At 33.8% G+C, this 18,653-nt stretch overlaps 2 protein-coding genes and 1 long non-coding RNA gene across 3 annotated transcripts; 2 read left to right on the forward strand and 1 right to left on the reverse strand.

Annotated features, from left to right (window-relative positions):
• The first annotated feature begins 3,179 nt into the window (after positions 1-3,179).
• Positions 3,180-9,705, forward strand: LOC122579077 (single-stranded DNA-binding protein, mitochondrial). The gene is made up of 6 exons (XM_043751169.1): positions 3,180-3,395; positions 3,478-3,638; positions 4,759-4,967; positions 5,062-5,162; positions 9,158-9,217; positions 9,461-9,705. Exons 1-6 carry the CDS (start codon positions 3,302-3,304, stop codon positions 9,475-9,477), a joined length of 642 nt encoding a protein of 213 aa, XP_043607104.1. The 5' UTR covers positions 3,180-3,301; the 3' UTR covers positions 9,478-9,705.
• Positions 5,909-7,540, forward strand: LOC122579078. The gene is made up of 3 exons (XR_006320601.1): positions 5,909-6,657; positions 6,804-7,017; positions 7,174-7,540. It is a non-coding gene; the product is annotated as an uncharacterized LOC122579078 (long non-coding RNA).
• A 1,146-nt stretch (positions 9,706-10,851) lies between the features above and the next one.
• Positions 10,852-16,347, reverse strand: LOC122579292 (2-C-methyl-D-erythritol 4-phosphate cytidylyltransferase, chloroplastic). Its single transcript, XM_043751434.1, has 11 exons — positions 16,034-16,347; positions 15,876-15,944; positions 15,031-15,086; positions 14,318-14,397; positions 14,090-14,172; positions 13,895-13,972; positions 12,949-13,017; positions 12,413-12,481; positions 12,259-12,305; positions 11,503-11,593; positions 10,852-11,165 (listed from the first exon to the last, which is right to left on the reverse strand). The coding sequence occupies exons 1-11, from the start codon at positions 16,259-16,261 to the stop codon at positions 11,097-11,099; spliced, it is 939 nt and encodes a 312-aa protein (XP_043607369.1). The 5' UTR covers positions 16,262-16,347; the 3' UTR covers positions 10,852-11,096.
• Positions 16,348-18,653: the final 2,306 nt, after the last annotated feature.

The following is an 18,653-nucleotide window of genomic DNA, read 5'->3' on the forward strand; positions in this document are numbered from 1 at the left end:
ACACCAAGAGGAAATACTGCAGACACTGAGCACGGTCAGCCGTGTCTACATTTGTACTCTTACTGCACACACAAAACATCAAATTTGACTATTAACTCAATTTGCAACCTTATCCAAACTCGAACACAAGTTCCATCACACATCAAATTTGATTTCAAACCTTCACATGACATAATTTACAACATAATTACTACATTCGAAACTTTAACCATTGAAATTTACACTAAAACAACCAAGCGGGTCACTCGCCCGCATTTACCCAAAGTGACGAAATGACCAAGTTGACTCCAAAATGATTTATACTTCAATCCACCATAATAGTCAAGACTTCAAGACTTAAAATACATCATACACAACATTCTCATTCGAAAAACACATGTATCAAGAGCCAAGAGTTTGAGAGGGAATTAACTAGGTTTCTAACCAAAATGTCATTCTTCTATGGATGACCAAATACCTTCAAATCACTAACACTTCAAGTCAACAACTTCAAATCAACAATACCTAGTTCCTTCTTCCGGAACCACCTATAAAATGGTAAACAACTAAAACGTAAGCGAATGCTTAGTGAATAAACTTGCATACAATTATACATACGAAGGAGGGCAAAAACACAAAAGACTATCGCATGTAGCCAATGATATCGTCATATCATCACTTGCATACTCACTTTTGCGCTAACAAAACATACATGGATCCATATACGCTAAACAATAATTTCAAGAGGTTCTTAGGCCTCAAAGGTTCTTAGGTCTTTATCTCATATCAACTATGGGGTTCTTAGGCCCCGGAGGTTCTTAGGCCTCATAAACAATGCCCCACATGGGCTTAACGCCGAACCAATTACCATGCTTGGAACATTCACATCTCATGGTAATTGGCCCAACGTGTACATAAAGGTATGCAAATATACTCACCTCCTCCGCGACTATCAACAATCAACAATGCAACAACAAGTGCAAAGCTTTCAATACAATATGCACATAAGACTTTATTCACAATCTTGGCTATCTCACTTAGCCAAACTAACGATTCACTAGCATTCCTATTCACCTAAACTCAATTTCCTTGAGTTGGCTTAAAATCAAGTTTTACTTAACAAAGTTCTATCTTTCAAACTCATCAATCTCAATTATCTGTTATTTTGCTAAAAATCTCATTTTACCACCAACATGTGGCCATTTCATCTAGTTGCTCAAAATTACCAAATTCTCATTCACTAGCCTTATCCAAACCCAAAACCCAACCCATTTGTCATTGAGTTACTTCCACCTTTAACAACAAAATTAGGTAGTTCATCTTACCTTTTTCAACCACATTTCAATAACTAGCAAAAATTTCATCTTTTCTTGCAAACTCAAAATATTACTTTGAACTTATCAATTTCATAATCAAACATATCATATAACTCAATGACAACTAGGTTAACTAAGGAATTGGGGAGAATATAACCATAATTCATCTTCTAGCAAAAACCCCCAAATTGGTTCACTCCATGAACCCTAATTTCAAAAGAAAGATGAAAACTAAATTAGGGGAATTCAATACCTCAATAACAATAAGTTAATGCAAGACTTAAGTTGGAAATTCTTCTTCCTTTCTTTTCTCTTTGAAATTCGGCCACCACCACAATACCCACAAACCCTAACTTTTCAATTCTTGAATGAAGATTATTTGATGGTGATGATTATTAGGGTGATTTCTAGTCTTGCAATTGAAGGTATTTTGACTTTGATTTTGAAGGAAAAGGAGTGGATTGCATGAGAAAGTGAGGAAGAAGAAGAATAGTGGAAATATGAATTAGATGAGTGTGTGGCTGGCACATCCTATGGGTGCCACGACCCATTTCCAATTTTTAGGGTATTTTACCCGCTATCCGTTAAAGTTCCAACTAAATTAACCCCATATCCAAAAATAAAATACTAGGAAATTAATTTAATGTCAAAACTAATAAAAAGGGTTAATTTATTTATCTTTAGAAAAACTTGGGGTGTTACACTCTTTACCTTTGGTAGGGGTAAGGCTGTCTACATATCAACCTCCCCCATACACCGTCGAAGACGGTATCGGGACCCAAAACCCGTGGAAGACGGCATTTGGAGTTGCTTTACTTTACTTTACTTTAGTTAATATGAAAATTAATATATTAAGAAAGGCTAAGTGCACGGATATGTAACAAACTATGACCGAAAAGTTATTGTGTGCATGAATTTACAGAAACTCTATTGTATGTAAAGAACCCTACTAAATGTCTATTGTATCACGAAACCAGGTAAAGGCTCATGTGGGCCCGGTTTTCTTGACACGACTCATGTGGGCCCGGTTTTCTTGACACGTTGGATGCTTTGACTATAAAACCCTACCAATTTCCCCCTTTTCCTCATAATATTATTCCCTCCCATTTTTTTTCCCGCCCTTCTTTCTTTCTTACTTTTTCTCCCGCTCGGAGCTTCACCCACCACCATGGCATCTTCTTCATCATCATCGACTGCTATAAATCGAGGAGATTGATATATACTTTGTCATTGTTGACAAAAGATGAAACTCATGACATCTTGGACAAATAGAAACCCAGTGGGTGTTTTGTTCGATGTCTTAATGTAAGGTTTCGAATTTATTTAGGGTTCATTATATAGAAGGATCGATTATTAGAATAGACAGTGATAAAATACCTTAGATTGTGAAGATAAGCTGTAGATCATTGATCGGACCAGAATTTTGGATTTCAAACGTCAATATGATGCATAGATTGTCACGGTGTGTAAGTATGTGTTTGTGTGTGTGTGTGTGTTTAACTGTGTGAATGATCGACTATAGAAATAAATATATGAATATGTTTTTTTTTATTTATTTAATCAAAATATCCATGTTGTGGGTCCACGTAAGCAAAAATCCTTGAAAAGTCAAAAGGTGACCGACTAATGTAATAGCATGTCTTTCATGTATTATTAAAATTTTTTTGTTAAAGTTCATACATACAAGAGGATGATGTTAATTCATACACACAATAACTTTTTAGCCATAATTAATTACATTTCCGTGCACTTAAATAAAAAAAGGTTTATTGGTAGATATTAGATGTTCATTTCTGGAAAAAATTTTCATTTCATCGGTCAATTAAATTAGAAAAAAAAAAAGAAAAGAAAAAATAAAGTTCCTTTTTTCCTTCCTTCAAAACAGAAAAAATATTTGGCCGCATATAGCAAGTTAGAACCTTTCAAAAACCCTAAAATTATACCACTGTGATAAACCCTAACTCGAATAATAAAAAATTAATAACAAAGAAAAAAAAAAGTTAAGAATGATGAATTCAGTGGCAACCAAGACAAGATCATCGTTACTCGAATTTCTCCCTTTCCTCAAATCCCACAACAACAACTGGTTGTCACTACGAGGTATTCTTATTTATATTTATATATACTCATTTTTGTATGCAATAATAATTATTAACTGGGATTATATATATTTCTGAACAAGTTAATAATGGTGGCGTGCAAAAAAGAATGTTTTCTGCTGGGGGCATTGGCAATGATGATGAGAATGATGATGATGTTGATGACATTGTTGGTGAAAAACCAGAGCTAGAAATGCAAGGCGTTGATCCCCGAAAGGGTTGGGGTTTTCGCGGTGTTCATAAGGTATCCGATTTCTCTATCGTCTTAGGTAGAATGTAAACAGTTTTGCCAATGTATTTTGACAATCCTATGTGGCAATAAACGTTTGCTAATTACCATAAATTAATTAATTCGAAAAGTTAATGAAATTAAAGTTTAGTCGATATAAAGGTTTGAAATATGAGGATCCTAGCTTAACATACTCATATAAGCTAATGTTAGAAGTTATTAGGAATTTTTTTTAAAATTATTTTTGTTGAGTTAACAATTTATAATGAATTAGGTTGCCTATTAAAACAAACAAATCATGTTGTGCTCATCGGTTTATTCATCCCATCTTCATGTACCTTGAGACGGGTACAAATTGTCACGGTTGCTTGAAGAATTCATTTGGTGATCTTTTTTCCAAAAAATTTAACGGGTAATAAACCAGTGTATGTATATAGTTATAACTTGTTTCATTAAACTCATATCGTGTTCAATGGATTACTTTTGCTAATGCGACAACCATATAGGTTTTACTTGGTGGATGTATACAATAGAAAAATACATGAGTTATTATGCACTTGTCCCATTATAATAAACTGAAAGTTAGTCTATTCTAATCCACTCTTTTTTTTCATTGCTTGAGTTTTTCTGTTTTCATGGAACCAATAGATTACCCTTTTTAGCTTTCAGTAATCGTTAGGTTATTTTGTATTCCTACCTGGAACTAGTTATGCCATAAAATCTTGTACCTTCCCACTCGAATATCAATTTTGTTACAAGTTTTAAAACTCAAATAATAAACTTTGATTACAAGATTTTTAAATCGCTTCTAGTTTTATACACTGGTGAATATGGGTTGAGTAGACCTAAAAATCTCTTTCGCACGCTTGTTCCTCTTCCATTTTATATTTTTAAAAAGGTTAATGAATGCAATATGTTGTTACAAAGTACAATATCATCATCACCACATTCGATGATATTAAATTAAATGGTTTATGACGTGCTGTTCATTAAAGTTATACTTTGGACAACTCTCGACCCTCCTAACATAAAATATAAACTAAATCAATCAGTTTCACTATTAATATCTATTTATTTATTATTATTGCTACTATTATTACTGCAGCTGATTGATTACTAATTTCTATTTTGACAGGCAATTATATGTGGAAAGATTGGGCAACCACCTATGCAAAAGATCTTGAGGAATGGCAAAACAGTCACTATCTTTACAGTTGGCACAGGAGGCATGTTTGATCAAAGAACAATTGGAGCTAAAGACTTGCCAAAACCGGCTCAATGGCATCGTATTGCTGTGCACAATGAATATCTTGGTGCATATGCAGTTCAACAATTTGTCAAAAAGTATCAATATATCTATATACCTGTCAAAAAGTAGATGTTCTTGATTATGTGTTTTTGTGTCTTTGTTTTCTCATGCGTGGGAACGTATGTGCAGCTCCTCAGTTTATGTAGAAGGTGATATCGAAACAAGAGTCTACAATGATAGTATCAACGGTGAAGTTAAAAACATACCGGAGATCTGCATTCGTCGGGATGGTACGTGCCCATTCAATCAAATCATTTATAACCTCTATATCACGCATTAAGTTCATGAAGTCTACAAAAGGAAGTAAAAGAAAATTCTATTACTCCAATTGTGTTTCCTGCTCATACTATAACAATTTAAATTATTTATACGTCAGCCAATATTGCTAGTTTTATAATACAGTAATATAAAGGGAGTGCGGTTATCAGTTTGTCTTCTGAGCATTGGATTAGAACACATGTGAGGGAGTTCCGGAGTTAAAATCTTGACAAATTTTATGGATGTGGAGCAAAAGCTGTATGTTATGAACTCCAAGAAATGGTTCAAAGTAGTGATAGGGTAAAGGCATTCGGATTGTTAGAAATTAGTTTACCATGATTTCTGCATATTTTATGAAAGAGTGCTGTCTTGCTTGGCTAAATGTTGTTGCTACAAAAACTCCAGTGTCAGCTATTAGTCCACAAATACGCACAATTAAATACTAATTCTCAGGAAGTAATAATTATAGTTAGTACTTAAGGTCTTTTGGTATCTTAATCTCTTTTAAGGCAAGTGTTTGAAACTTTGAGGTAAATTATGCCCCCTCATGTAGTTGCCTTTTTTCTCCATTTTGTGTTGTTTCAAATGGATCAGTTGTGTGCCATGCATTGTTGAGGTTTAATTTGAGAAGCCTCTAAATTGCTGCATCTGTTTTTTGTATCATAAAAAGAAGCAAATACATATGTAGAATAAAGTGGTAAAACTAGTGATAAGCAGGATAATAAACCTCAACATGGCAGTAATAAGAGATGACATGACATGGGCATCCAGAAGACGAGTGTGCTTTTGAAGATGGAAACTTCCATCGTGGGCCTGATCAGACACTGTTTAGGCTACTAGAAAGCCCTGCTTTAGCATGAATGTTGTGTTTTTGCCAGCTTTGAGGTGATTAATATGGGAAAAGGTATCAATTATTTTGATATAGGTGAGACCACCAAAGGAATTCCACTGAAAACGAAGACTATCTGTGTGCTGGAATGTTTAAATCACGAGGAGCACTACTTAGAATGAATTAGATGACTTTGTATGAGGGGTTAGACACTTAGACGCTGTTGGACTGTGTCTGGAAGGTGAGGCAGCACATGGTTTATAGGTTGAGAACAAGCAACCATTTGCAGTCAAATACTAACAATTCCAAGGATTGTTGATGGAACACCCAACAGAACAGATTCTTTGCACTAGAGCAAAAGGGACTATACCTAGAGTGTCACAAGGCTTTTTAGATGTTAGCAAGTAGAATTCTGGGATCCAAGAAGTTGAAGAAAATGGCCATAAGCGAGCTAAGGGTTTCTGTAACTATTAGTTTGCGTCAGGGAACCACTGTTAAAACCATTTTAGTGGATGAGGAAGGTGGTGATCAGGTTCAAGAAAAAGAATGGGAAGAAAAACAGGGAGGCAGAAAGTCAAAGAAACACTTGCAAGTTGCGTTATTCCACCTTGAGGACAAGGTGATTTGTCGGTCGGCAGGTAATGATAAACCTCAAGCATGGCAATGATATTAGTTTTCACTAATTCTTTCTCTTTAAGTAATTAGGTTATTTTTTATTTAATTAACTTTAGTATTAGGATTTGAAGGTAGCCATAATATTAGGTTACACTTGTTATTTAATTAGGATCTTTTTAGGAATAGGTCTTGAAGAAACAGTTGCCTTTCAAAAAAACCAACCTTTGTAACAAGGATGTGTAAGAGACTAAGAGGTGCCTGGTATTGTTGTACTTAAGAGGTACATGAATGCTGTTGGAGAAGAATGAAACGAGGCACCATTGCCCACTATCAAAACCGAAGAGTTTCTAGGAAGATGAAGACAAAGGGCAATCAAATACTATGTAAGCTCCTCTAGTTAGCTAACAATAAAATAGAATTATTATGAATCTGAGCTGATACATGATGCATGATGCCTGATATTGTGGCTAAAACAGCATCAAGATAGTATGAATAATGGCTTGACTAGGACTCTGTTTCCAACTTGTTATGCTCACTAGCCAGGGTGATAGTGGTACCAATCGAGAGACTTGAGACTGATTCAAAAGGTAATAATGGTATGTCAACCAAGATATATCATGCATGCCAAATACGTGTGGCCGGTGTGGGATTTACTAACTTGATTGTAAGAGAAGCGTCCGAGATCCCTTTGAAAGAAGATTCGGCTGTTACTTGTTATGCTTAGCCTTTCCAACTTATGTGCTGTATTGATTCATCTTCTGGGAAGATTCTTCTCCTAAAGCTTCTCTGTTTCCAAAGATTTTGGGTTTTTGTCTTTTTGACACATATCTTTTTAGTATCCTTGTACCTTCTGCCACAATGCTTGTTTTCTCTTATGCAAATCCTCTAATAGATCCATATTGTATATTCTCCCATCATCGTGTTCATATTTTTATCTTTAGTCTCAAACGATATAATTAAGTGTTGAATGAATCTAAGAAGTGAATGAAGTGGTGGTTGTGTGCAGACTTGATTCTTAGTAAAAATCACCGTTTGAAAAAGTTATCTGAATGCAGATGTATGTTCTTGTGCTGCACAAAATTATGACTATCAGATAACTGTTCTGAATTGATAACTATAATGTAGTAAAAACAAAGTGTTGAACTTGAAGCCAGATCTTTTAGATCGGAAAACGAAGGACCTTGGGATGCATTAGAACTTATTTGACCTATAAAGAAGCCTGTCGATCAAGTGGTAGAATAAGTAAACGAAACAAATAACACCGGATGAGAGCAAATATTTGAATCGATCTTAATTGCTCTACTATGTCAATGTGAATTCCACTGATATTCGATAGTAGAAGTAACAAGCTCACACTTCCCTTGTACTAGCACCCTGAAAGTACCGGGAACTCTTTTTTTTTTTTTTTCCTTTCCTTTTTGCCTTTATTCATGATGGTTATAATACAGCAATGAGAAGATTCAGTTTCTCATAAACTACACGTATTTTTTTATAAAGTAAAGGTTTCCTCCAACTCCTGTTTGTTCTTCCGAAAGTTGGATACATAGTAATGCAGGTGGATCTGAGCCTTCTATTAGTCTAAGATAGGCCTTTTTAGCAACCCAGACTTACAACAGATCAGATTTTGTTATTTAAGTCTGATCTTTTCTCTTATATTTTCTTGATCTTATTTACGGTGTCACGAATCACATGGTTTATGCATTGATTTGAATATATTACGCCGTACCAGTTTATTTGTTTTCATTATAGAATGATATAGTAGGTGGTATGATTGTGTCAATGTTTTTAGACCTGTTTTCCTATTGCATTGGCCCTTTTTTCATCTAGGAAAAGTGGAATTGATTGTTTTTAAAAAAAAAAGTTGGTTGAAGGTGACATCTGTAAACCTTATATTTTTTTCAACTGGACCTTGCTATAAACATTTAACACAACGCTGTACTTGGGGTATTTTTGGAGCTTAGAGTTAAATTCAGCTATGACATTTCAAACACAAATTTCATGAATTCTAACTTTCTAAGCTATTGTGTTGTATAGTTCCTAATGTTTCTCCAGTTTTTGGAAGTTTGGCTATGCATCATATAGTTATGTGACTATGTCTGGTAACTTTCTTTATAGAATAGGATCATTATTATCAAATAGTATGAGACGTGCTGGATTTTTTTGAAAGGCAATTAGTTCACACAGTTTTTTTATATTAGAACCTAATTTGCACTCTGTCCTTTCCGAGATTTTTTTTTTATATTAGAACCTAATTTGAGTCTTGAATCCCCAACCTCTTGGTTAGTAGTCTACCTCGATACTGCTGGGCTGAAGGGCTTCTTCTTGTTGGATGTCCTAGATAAAATGCTTATTAATTGGATAGAAAACACATTTTAAATTAGAAGAGTTTTATATGCTTTATAACTTCGGTCAATAAACATCCATCGAAAGTTTATGAATGTAGTTTCTGATATGTTTAGTAATGACACAGCAAATAAATTCTCAAACATTTTATGTTTGATGTATTACATGTTGATCTTGCAGGAAAGATTCGGCTCTTTAAAACAGGAGAAAGCATCAACAGCATTTCCTTTGATGAACTACGTAAGTGCTGTTTGTGGATTCTTTCACTTTGAATTCTCTCTTTTTATCTATTTTTGAACTGCAAACAAAACACACTAATTTCTACACTTTTGTCTCATCGAGACTTGAATCCCATAAGAAACACCTTAAAGCCACCAGACCAAGGCTCTTTGTTTTACTGTGAATAAATTTATACAGGATTCATATCCCGAATGCTGTGTCATACCTTAAAGCCTAATCTTTCTTTTTCTTTTTTTGTGACAGGTGAAGGATTGATTTAATAGATTGTCAACTGGCATACGAAGATCATCTAATTGATTAAGGATCATCAAACCAAACCAGGGAAAGCTTACGAATAACCAAAAAGCAGATAACCGATGTTTTTGAGACATATTTTACGTCTGCATGGTGATGGTGTTTATTTTTTGGTTTGGAATATTATTGCTTTTAAGAGTTGTCCTTTTACATTGTGTTCGTATTCTATTTCTATTATTCCATTCATTACCTAATTTGGTGTCGCAAAAGTATACATGCTGGCAAGTTAATCTTCTTTTTAAGTTGTACATTCTTTTAGACTTAAACTTCTTCTAGATAACTGGTGCATCGTGTATAAGTTTAAAAGACAAAAAGAAGATGAATTTGCCAGCATATATACTTGTAAGTTTCCAGTTAACTTTTGTATATTTAAGGCATTTTAATCTTTTCTAAAATAGACTTAATAATTAAGAACTTAATGCATTCAGTCAAAATTCATGTTTTTTATTTGACTTAATAAACAAAAATAAACTTTAATTACATAGTTTTTTTTTATTTAATGCATACAAACATTATTTATACATTCAACTATTTAATACATTCAAAATGAACAAAAATAAAAAGCCCCTGTCATGCCAAAGTATTGAATATTTAAAACCTTATCCGTTTTTATTTTGAGTATTTATAATAACCAAAAAATTATATATATAAAATGGAAATACTAATTTGTATGATCTTATATAACAATGATTTATGTGACTCTTGTCACTTGGAGAATTTAGGGTGCATTTGATTACGGATAACACCCCTTGTTTTTCATTTTTGTCTCTCAAGCAAACATGAAAAATAAAAACCGCGTTCTAATAACAGTTTTTTAAGAACGTTTTTCAAGAAAACAAAAAACAATGTTTTTAACTTTTCTATAATGAAAAACTAGAAAACTTTTTTAACCAACAAACGGGCCTAATCGTTTGTTCTTGTTTGATTTCCATCCTAACAATAAAATACGGGGCACTATACGTCACAATGTCTTCAACTCCAAGTTACTTTCTCAAGAACAGGGTGTGTTTATAATATTCCTATGTGAGTACCACTTGGCAAAACGTAAATGGATTGATAGGTAAAGGTTATGGACGAGTTAATCACATAGATGGTGGACCGGTAGAGACATTGCTAAAAAATAAGTCAAAAGGGACGAAAAGAATAAGCGTGGCCTTTCTCCCCTGCAAAAGTGATTGAGGATGTGTTCAAGTCGCTTCTTTTCCGCTTTCATCTGAGGCCAAGATCTTACTTTGAGAAGTCTAACAAGAAGGCTATGGTCTACGCATACTTCCGTAATCTACATTATTATTTTGAGAGAATACATGATTACAGTCTAGTTCGTGACCTATTAGGAGTCATTGACGGAAAACAGATAGAGGATCATATTCATTATTCAAGATACAAACCTTCTCAATCTTAGAATTATTACAAAATATAATAGAAACATTTCAAAAAAGTAATATGAAAATCTTATATTGCAATATGTAAAGTTAATTGGTTTACACTAAAGATACAGGGGGGAAAATGTGTGCGGCCTTTTCGAGAATCACACAACCACCATTCAACTCAAGTTAACATTTACGGGGTCACAGAAAATGAATGTTTATGCTGGCACAGGCGACGTGGTGTTTAGTATTCTTTCAGCAAGTAATAAATCATCAGGAGTTGTAACCTGCATGCCACAAAGATGGGACTTTCTTTATATATACTTTGGTGCTTCCTACACACATGTATGTATTATACGTACCCATCAAAAAGGTTAGGCATACTTTTAAATGGGGGGTAAAGTCTATGAAATAACCTTCTGATCTGATACAGAGTATAACTTTTCCACAATGGATATGGACAGTTCTCATTCACGAGATATATAATCATTACTTAGTATACGGTACCAAAAGTTTCCAAAAGGAACAAGGGACAAGTCTAAACCAGTTTTGAAGTGAAAAAATAAGTCACTTATCCTCAAAAACTAGTTTGTATCCCGTTATATTCAAAAAAGAATAATGTACCTTGATGTTTGTATAAGATCCTTCTGTGATGTAGACAGGATGTTTGAGGTGCTCAACAATCGACACATCATCCGTGACTTCAAGGTTTTCTCTGTTGTGTAACCATAAAGATTGAAAAGTTTTTAAGAAAGGAGCAAATATCAATACTTTTCTCATCTTGAGTTTAAAATGACAATTGTCGAGCCTTGCACAAATAGCACAAGGTCTTCAGTTCAAGTCGGGGCACCCCATAAGCACAACCATTGAATGAGTCAGGTATACCTCTACATTTTGGTTAGGCAGGCAATTGTGGGCCAGTTTAGGTTGTCGCCTTGCCGGTTATCAACCTTTCTACTAAAAAGAAGCAAAGGAGGGCCATCTTCTTTAATAGGTAAGGATGCAAATGGGATGGATGGGGGCAGGTTGGGTAATGGGTCATAATGTATACGTTGTGGCATAGGTTAAAACAGCCCGATTTGGTTGTGTTGACCCTAATGAGTAGTGTTTATCCATTATTATATTTTATAAATAATCGTGTTTAATGTGATCTATTCTTACATTGTAAATCAAATCTTTTGAATACAAGATTTTAGTAGGTCGCATAAAACAAAAGACACTTTGGGTCCTTCAACCTCTTTGACCTGTTCTCTTTATAACTAAATATTTTGATTTTTTAAATATGACATGTTAGAGATATTATAGCCCAAATTGATCCTTTCATAAGCAGATAGGTCAAAATTGCAACTGCTATTAATTAAAATAAATTGAATCTGGTACCTATTTACAAGCTCAAAACCTTGCTTCAACAAATCAGGCTTGATGACCTACAGATGAAAAGATTGACCCCCACATAAATGGGAATTAAACAATATCAGGATGGCGAGCTATGAATTTTCTATTTATTGTAGAGGAGATGCTTTCGTTACATCACCTGTGGAGTTTGCATTTCCCAAAGTGTTTTCCGATCTAAGGTCTTGACCACAAATGACTCACTATTTCCCTTCAACATATATTAAAATCAACACAATCATTATACGTACCAACATTAAACACTCTACAAACTTGAACAAATTCTTAATAATGTAGTGTAATGGGTTTAAGTAGCTAGAAAAATTTCTAGATAAGCAAAGATAGTGACAACAAAATAGATATTGGCAAATTGCGTGCCTCCGTTTTGCAAAACCTTTTTAATAGTAAAATGAAATAATAATACTTCACCTATTTGACGATTTAGAAATAAACTAAAACAAGTGACTCATTAGTAAATGGGTTATATTTACCACCATTAATAAAAATCAGCTACACCTACAAGAGATACTTATAATGTCTTGAAGTCATTTTAAACAATCCCAGATTTTGAGATAGTATAATCGTCATATGCAGATTCAAGCAAATCTTTCACTAGTATCTAGAAAACTCAATATATTACATATATAGGAATTTTGTTTTGCTATCCGATGTAGATACCTCTTTGATAGTAGCTTTAGCAGGAACACCGAGAACTGCAGCTCCAACTCGCAACCCATCATTCAGAACCTATGAAGAGATCAACAAGAATATAAGAAAGAACTTGCAGATGCTTCCAGTTTGTGAATGGCAATATAATGCTTTTGGAGTTTTAATAGGAATTTTACATGCAAGGCAACAAGACTTCAAATTGTTGCATTCTGATATTGAAGAAATAATAACCATAGGACCTGATTTGAATAGATTATCAAGACTCATGTCTGTTTATTGTGCATCATTTCAAATGCCGTTCTTATATAGATGAATGTCTACATAGATGCACGTGTGAGCACATGCGCGTGCACACACACACAGGGGAATTTATGAAATAAAAGGTCGACATTGAAGAGAAAGGTAAGAGCACACGAAATGTTTTTAATGATTTTACCAGCTACAAATAGCTGCATAAGAATGGTTTTTAAAAAATTTCAGTAGATATCTAAGAAGATGAGCATTTTAATTTCCCACTTGAACAATTTTTATATTTTAATTCATTTTCAATGTTTACCAGCTCTTTACAGTTGCACACGAGGTTTTCGAAACATATAATAAAAACTTCAATGGGTATTTTCTACATTGGAAGTTTTTATCCAAAATCTGTAATGTCCATGCCAAAACATTGTATGCTCATGACAAAACTTACTTAAGGCATCACACATATGTGACATTCATACCCTTATTTCCTTTTATACAAAAACTTGGTTTGTGACGCACAAACGGAGTTTGTAGGACCTTTTCACAAAGTTGATCCCTTTTAAACTCACCCATGTATCAACATATCATCAATTAAATGACACAATGTTCTGTTTATATATTTAGAGAGAAAGTCTTGTTATCAATGCATATTCAACTCGAATAAATCAGATGATGATTGTTTAAGATGCAACTTAATATTCAACTAACAAACCTTTTCTACATCACTGGATGTTACCAATGGTCTAGCAGAATCGTGAATACACACAAGTTCAGAGTTTCTATCGATTGTCTGTTGATCAGAAGAAGGGGGAAAACATTAATTTACTAATAATGTGTGATTCCTCACCCTGCAAATCATTAAAATATATAAGAAAACAAATAAATGACAAGAATTATTGAAATAAACCTGAAGTCCACTGTACACAGAATCTTGTCTTTCCTTTCCGGGCAATGCAAATTTTAGGTCCACATTGATCTTTCCTCTGGAGTCTGGTGAAATATGTAACAATTTAGCTTCGTTCATGCCCGAGAAAACAAAAAACAGCAGTGAACCCATTACTATCTCTATATGAAGGGAGCAAAAAAAAGTTGCTCGCACACAAGAGATCATATATGTACAGCTATATGTTCAGACCTTCGAAAATGTCCTGGTAAGATGGATCACAAACTACAACAATTTCCTTAACTTCATGCATCGTTGAAAAAGTGTAGAAACTGCAGACAGACGAAGCAGCTGTTTAAAAATCGAATAACTACCCACACGTTTAAAACAAGTAAAGATGGAAACTTGGGCAGGGTCATGTTGGTTGGGTAATGGATGACTTTTATTTATGAATCAAAGTAGGTTGGATTGACCTGAAGCAGTATTTGTAGAAAACATTGGAATTTTTGCTGATAAACAATTAGTCTGTCAAAATATGATCACAAAAACAATATAATTTAATAATAACAATTTATAGACAAAGTGCATTTTAGTTTTCAAGCACAAAAAAAATGCATTTCAGACATTGCTGATGTTTATACATTGGCCCGTTAGAAATAGCTAGAACTGACTCACATATAAGTGGGATAAAAATAGCCATCTCTAAAAAGTAGCAAGACAGTCAAAGAGGGCGTGCTTTGGCCATTTTACACTAACTACCGTTACCAAGGTCAATAAAATCACCCTGCAGCCGTGGCAAACATTCTTAATTGATAAAAGAAAGCAACTTTTGTTATTTTATTATATCATCCAGATGGTTGACAGTGGTCAAAATAAGAATGGTGCTCCTTCAGGATCAATAAATATTGATGACTCTTTCGTTAATATGATTATTGGGACAGGACTTTAAGTAGTTACCGAATTACCTATACAAAGCAATCGGCTGTCCTAAAAGTGGAAGGTACTGCTTTGGCATGCTTGCCTAGTTGCAAAAAAAAAAAAAAAGATAAAGCAAAAACGTCATCTTACGTGCCAACATAACATAATAACAGTAGTAACAACAGCAATGAGTAAGTAGTACTCCCTCTGTGCCAAAATCAGTGTCCACAATAAAAAGACACAAATATGTAGCAGATGGTTAATCATTGCATTCTATAGTAGAAAGATGAAAAGATTATCCTTGTTTTTTGCACAGCCGCATATTATTTGAGAAATTCAATCAAGGGCAAATTGGTAAAGTTAATATCTTTAATGTTCAGAAGTGGAAACTTATTTCGGGATGGAAGGAGTAACACATACATGGAGAGCAACACATACTTAGCAAGTATAGATACAAACCAATAAAAATTAACATACTCTAACTTTCATGAGTTCAAAAACTGTCAATAAATTCATGCTCTTCCCAGTTAAATTTAATTGCTATATCGGTCCTATTAAAATTAGCTGTGTAGTAAGCTAATAAGGATTAATTCATGTATCAAGAGTCGACTATACTGGCACTCCTTATATCTACCAATTAAGATAAGATAGTATGAGCAATTGGGTAACACAAACTCTTTAGATTAGTTAGTAATTCTCAAGCATTGGTAAATAAGTGTTCCGAAGATGTATGTATTCAACTTAGAACACTTTTATTGTGTTGTGTACTATCGGATTAGCCCGAATTAATGTAATCTTGGTTTCCTAAGTTTTTTAGTAAGTCTTGCTGCTGTTGTAAAAAAGTAAACATTTTGAAGCAAAACAGAAATGAAAATAAAGGGGAGAGACATACACCCATTCTTTTTCCTTTCCCTCCAGCAAGAAGAACCACAGAAACACTTTTCTCTTTAACAACACACCTCTGCACAAAACAATTCACTTTCAAGTTTCAAAATTTATGAATTCCCAGCAAAATATAAACTAAGCAAAGCAAAGGAGATTGCATTAAACCTGTTTTGCAGCAGTAGAATCATTATCAACAGAACAACTTATTGAAAATCTTGAATATCTTTTTTGTTTAAGAGAAGAGGATGAGCACAATCGAAGTGGGTGTTTGTTGAATAAAGAATTATTTGAAGGAAGAATTTTGCATTTTAATGTTGAGATAGAAGGAGTATTAATTTGTTGTTGGGGAGTTATGGACGACGGACAGATGACCTGAGCAACAATCATCGTCATAGAATAATAGCAAATGACTGCTTGGAAATGGGGAGAAAAATATAAGACACAAGGCTCTCATGGGTATATAGATGATGTGTATATATTTGGTTTCTGTTGTGTTGTTCATAGTTGACTAGGAAGGAAGGAACCATATTCTCTTTATCCAGACATGGATATCCGGGTCTGGTTTGATGGTGCCATGGTGGCACTAGATTTTGACCCGTTTCATGATAAAAATAAACTCAGAAGTGTTAAATGTTAATAATAAGTCACTAAAGTCAACATCTTCTTAATCGGTTCGTTGAAAGAGGGTCCTAGCTAATATATTATATTAAAATTATTGATTAAAAATTATAACTTCATATATAAAAAATATACTTCCTCCGTCCCATTTTAGTTGTTATGTTGACTAACTTTAACCGTAAATAATTTTGTTTGTGTCATGTAACACTTGATATAAAATATATAAATGGATTGAGTTTTTGATGTACTTTTCGTTTATATGAGTTTCATCAACTATTATATAGTACAAACAAAGTTATTTACGGTCAAAGTTAGTCAACATGACAATTAAAATAGCACGGAGGGAGTAAATAAAAATCAAAGTTAAAAACAAAAATCAATTCGAATAAATCGGAAGCTTTAATTGATCCATTAATTATTAAAGCAACTATTTTATAGTACAAAATATTATTAGCCCAGTATGACAGAAGTTTTCATGTTAGTTTTTTGGTTACCTTTATCAAAATAAAATAAAAAAAGTATAGTTGTTGGAATAAACATGATTCGATTCGAGTGATAAAACATCCTCAATCGTCCTGTGGAACCTGTAAGAACATTAAAACATAATTGCTATTGATTTCGGGTTCCCATAACAAGGTGATTGAGTAATAATGGGATGATAAATTCGGCTGGAACATGATGCACGAATTAGAGAGGAATACACACACGAAAATTAGGGTTTATTATGTGTTGGGATTAACCTTAACTTAGGGTTAATTACCCTCTATTTATAATGAGAGTAATTACACATTCAACCCTTTAGTATTTACACATTCAACCCTTCTGGTGTTTAATGTGTGTACCATTAGTCCTCTTAGTTACAATCACCTAATGGGAAACCCTATACTACGTCTCTAAGAGTAAATACACCCATCATATATTTACCTAGACATAGGGATTTCAGTTATTGTCAATTATCATATCAGGAATGATACATGATCAGTGATGGTCACACTAACGTGGTTCCAACATTCTCCCACTTGACCAAGCGATCATTTATCTATGAGTATTCAAATAAGTTCCGGAATAATACTCATTTTGTTTTAAACTGAAATCATAGCCAATAAGTACAGTCGTAGAGAAGAACATCAACTCAGGACCCCCACTAGTCAAACTATGACTCAAATTTAAAACTAATAAGCAATGATCAATTGACTATGACAAATTTTGTTATATAATGTCTTTACACTGTTATGAGCTCGAAGTGTAACTAATAGACAAACAAAATCTGAATAAGGAGGAAAATTTTAATTAACATAATAATAATGACCAATAAGTACAACATGCTATCATAATATGTCTTTAAGTAAGCCTCATCTTCGATACGTATCCTACGAAGATTTTAGGAGGAAGACCTTCGGTCATTGGATCCACTAGCATATTATGTGTACTTATGTACTCAATACAAAGAACATTTTCCTCAATCTGTTCACAAACAGATACTTTGTATCAAGATACATCTCAGCGCCAGTTGAACTTTTACTGTTCAAAAATTACGGTAGCTGAGTTATCACAGTAAAACTTCAATGGTTTAATAATAAAGTTGACGACTTTCGAGTCCACTGACCAGGTTCTTCAACAACATCTCATGACATGAAATTATGAACGTTCAGACATCATGGTAGACGTTGCAGTCAGTTTCTACTTATGACTCCGTCAAAAGATTGGTTTGCCAGCTAATCATAAATATACATCCAGAAGTAGATTTCTTATTGGAATTAGAACATCCCACTACTTCTAAGTTGTCACCTCTTCTATAAGTTAATATGTAGTCTTTAGTCCTTTGTAGATATCGTAGAACCTTTTTAGCCATTTTCCAATATGCTAATCCGGGATTATATACTTAACTCCCAAGCATACCGGCAATATGAGCGATATCTGGACGAGTACAGACCTGGGCGTACATAATGCTCTCAACTACTTATGAGTAAGATATCATCCTCATTTGCCCTTTCTTTAATCTCAATGTTCAGCTTTGGAAACAATCACATACGTTTCCTTTTACTAATAGATCTATAGTGGGTGTGTAGTGTTGCATGTTATGTCGTTCAAAGATGTGTTCAATATAAGCCTTTTGAGAAAGAACTAGAACATCATTACGCCTATCCCGATGTATTTCGATACCTGT

This window comes from Erigeron canadensis, chromosome 8 (genome assembly GCF_010389155.1).
Source record: "Erigeron canadensis isolate Cc75 chromosome 8, C_canadensis_v1, whole genome shotgun sequence".
Classification (NCBI taxonomy): Eukaryota; Viridiplantae; Streptophyta; class Magnoliopsida; order Asterales; family Asteraceae; genus Erigeron; species Erigeron canadensis.

What these genes read in the sequence shown, in the direction of transcription:
- LOC122579077 (XM_043751169.1), top strand. Translation starts at nt 3,302, where the DNA reads ATGATGAATTCAGTGGCAACCAAGACAAGATCATCGTTACTCGAATTT. An exon ending in GTTTTCGCGGTGTTCATAAG is followed by an intron (nt 3,639 to 4,758) that starts GTATCCGATTTC and finishes CTATTTTGACAG; the next exon opens with GCAATTATATGTGGAAAGAT. An exon ending in GTTCAACAATTTGTCAAAAA is followed by an intron (nt 4,968 to 5,061) that starts GTATCAATATAT and finishes ACGTATGTGCAG; the next exon opens with CTCCTCAGTTTATGTAGAAG.
- LOC122579292 (XM_043751434.1), bottom strand. Translation starts at nt 16,261, where the DNA reads ATGACGATGATTGTTGCTCAGGTCATCTGTCCGTCGTCCATAACTCCC. An exon ending in ATTCTACTGCTGCAAAACAG is followed by an intron (nt 15,945 to 16,033) that starts GTTTAATGCAAT and finishes TGTTTTGTGCAG; the next exon opens with AGGTGTGTTGTTAAAGAGAA. An exon ending in CTGTGTACAGTGGACTTCAG is followed by an intron (nt 13,973 to 14,089) that starts GTTTATTTCAAT and finishes TCTGATCAACAG; the next exon opens with ACAATCGATAGAAACTCTGA.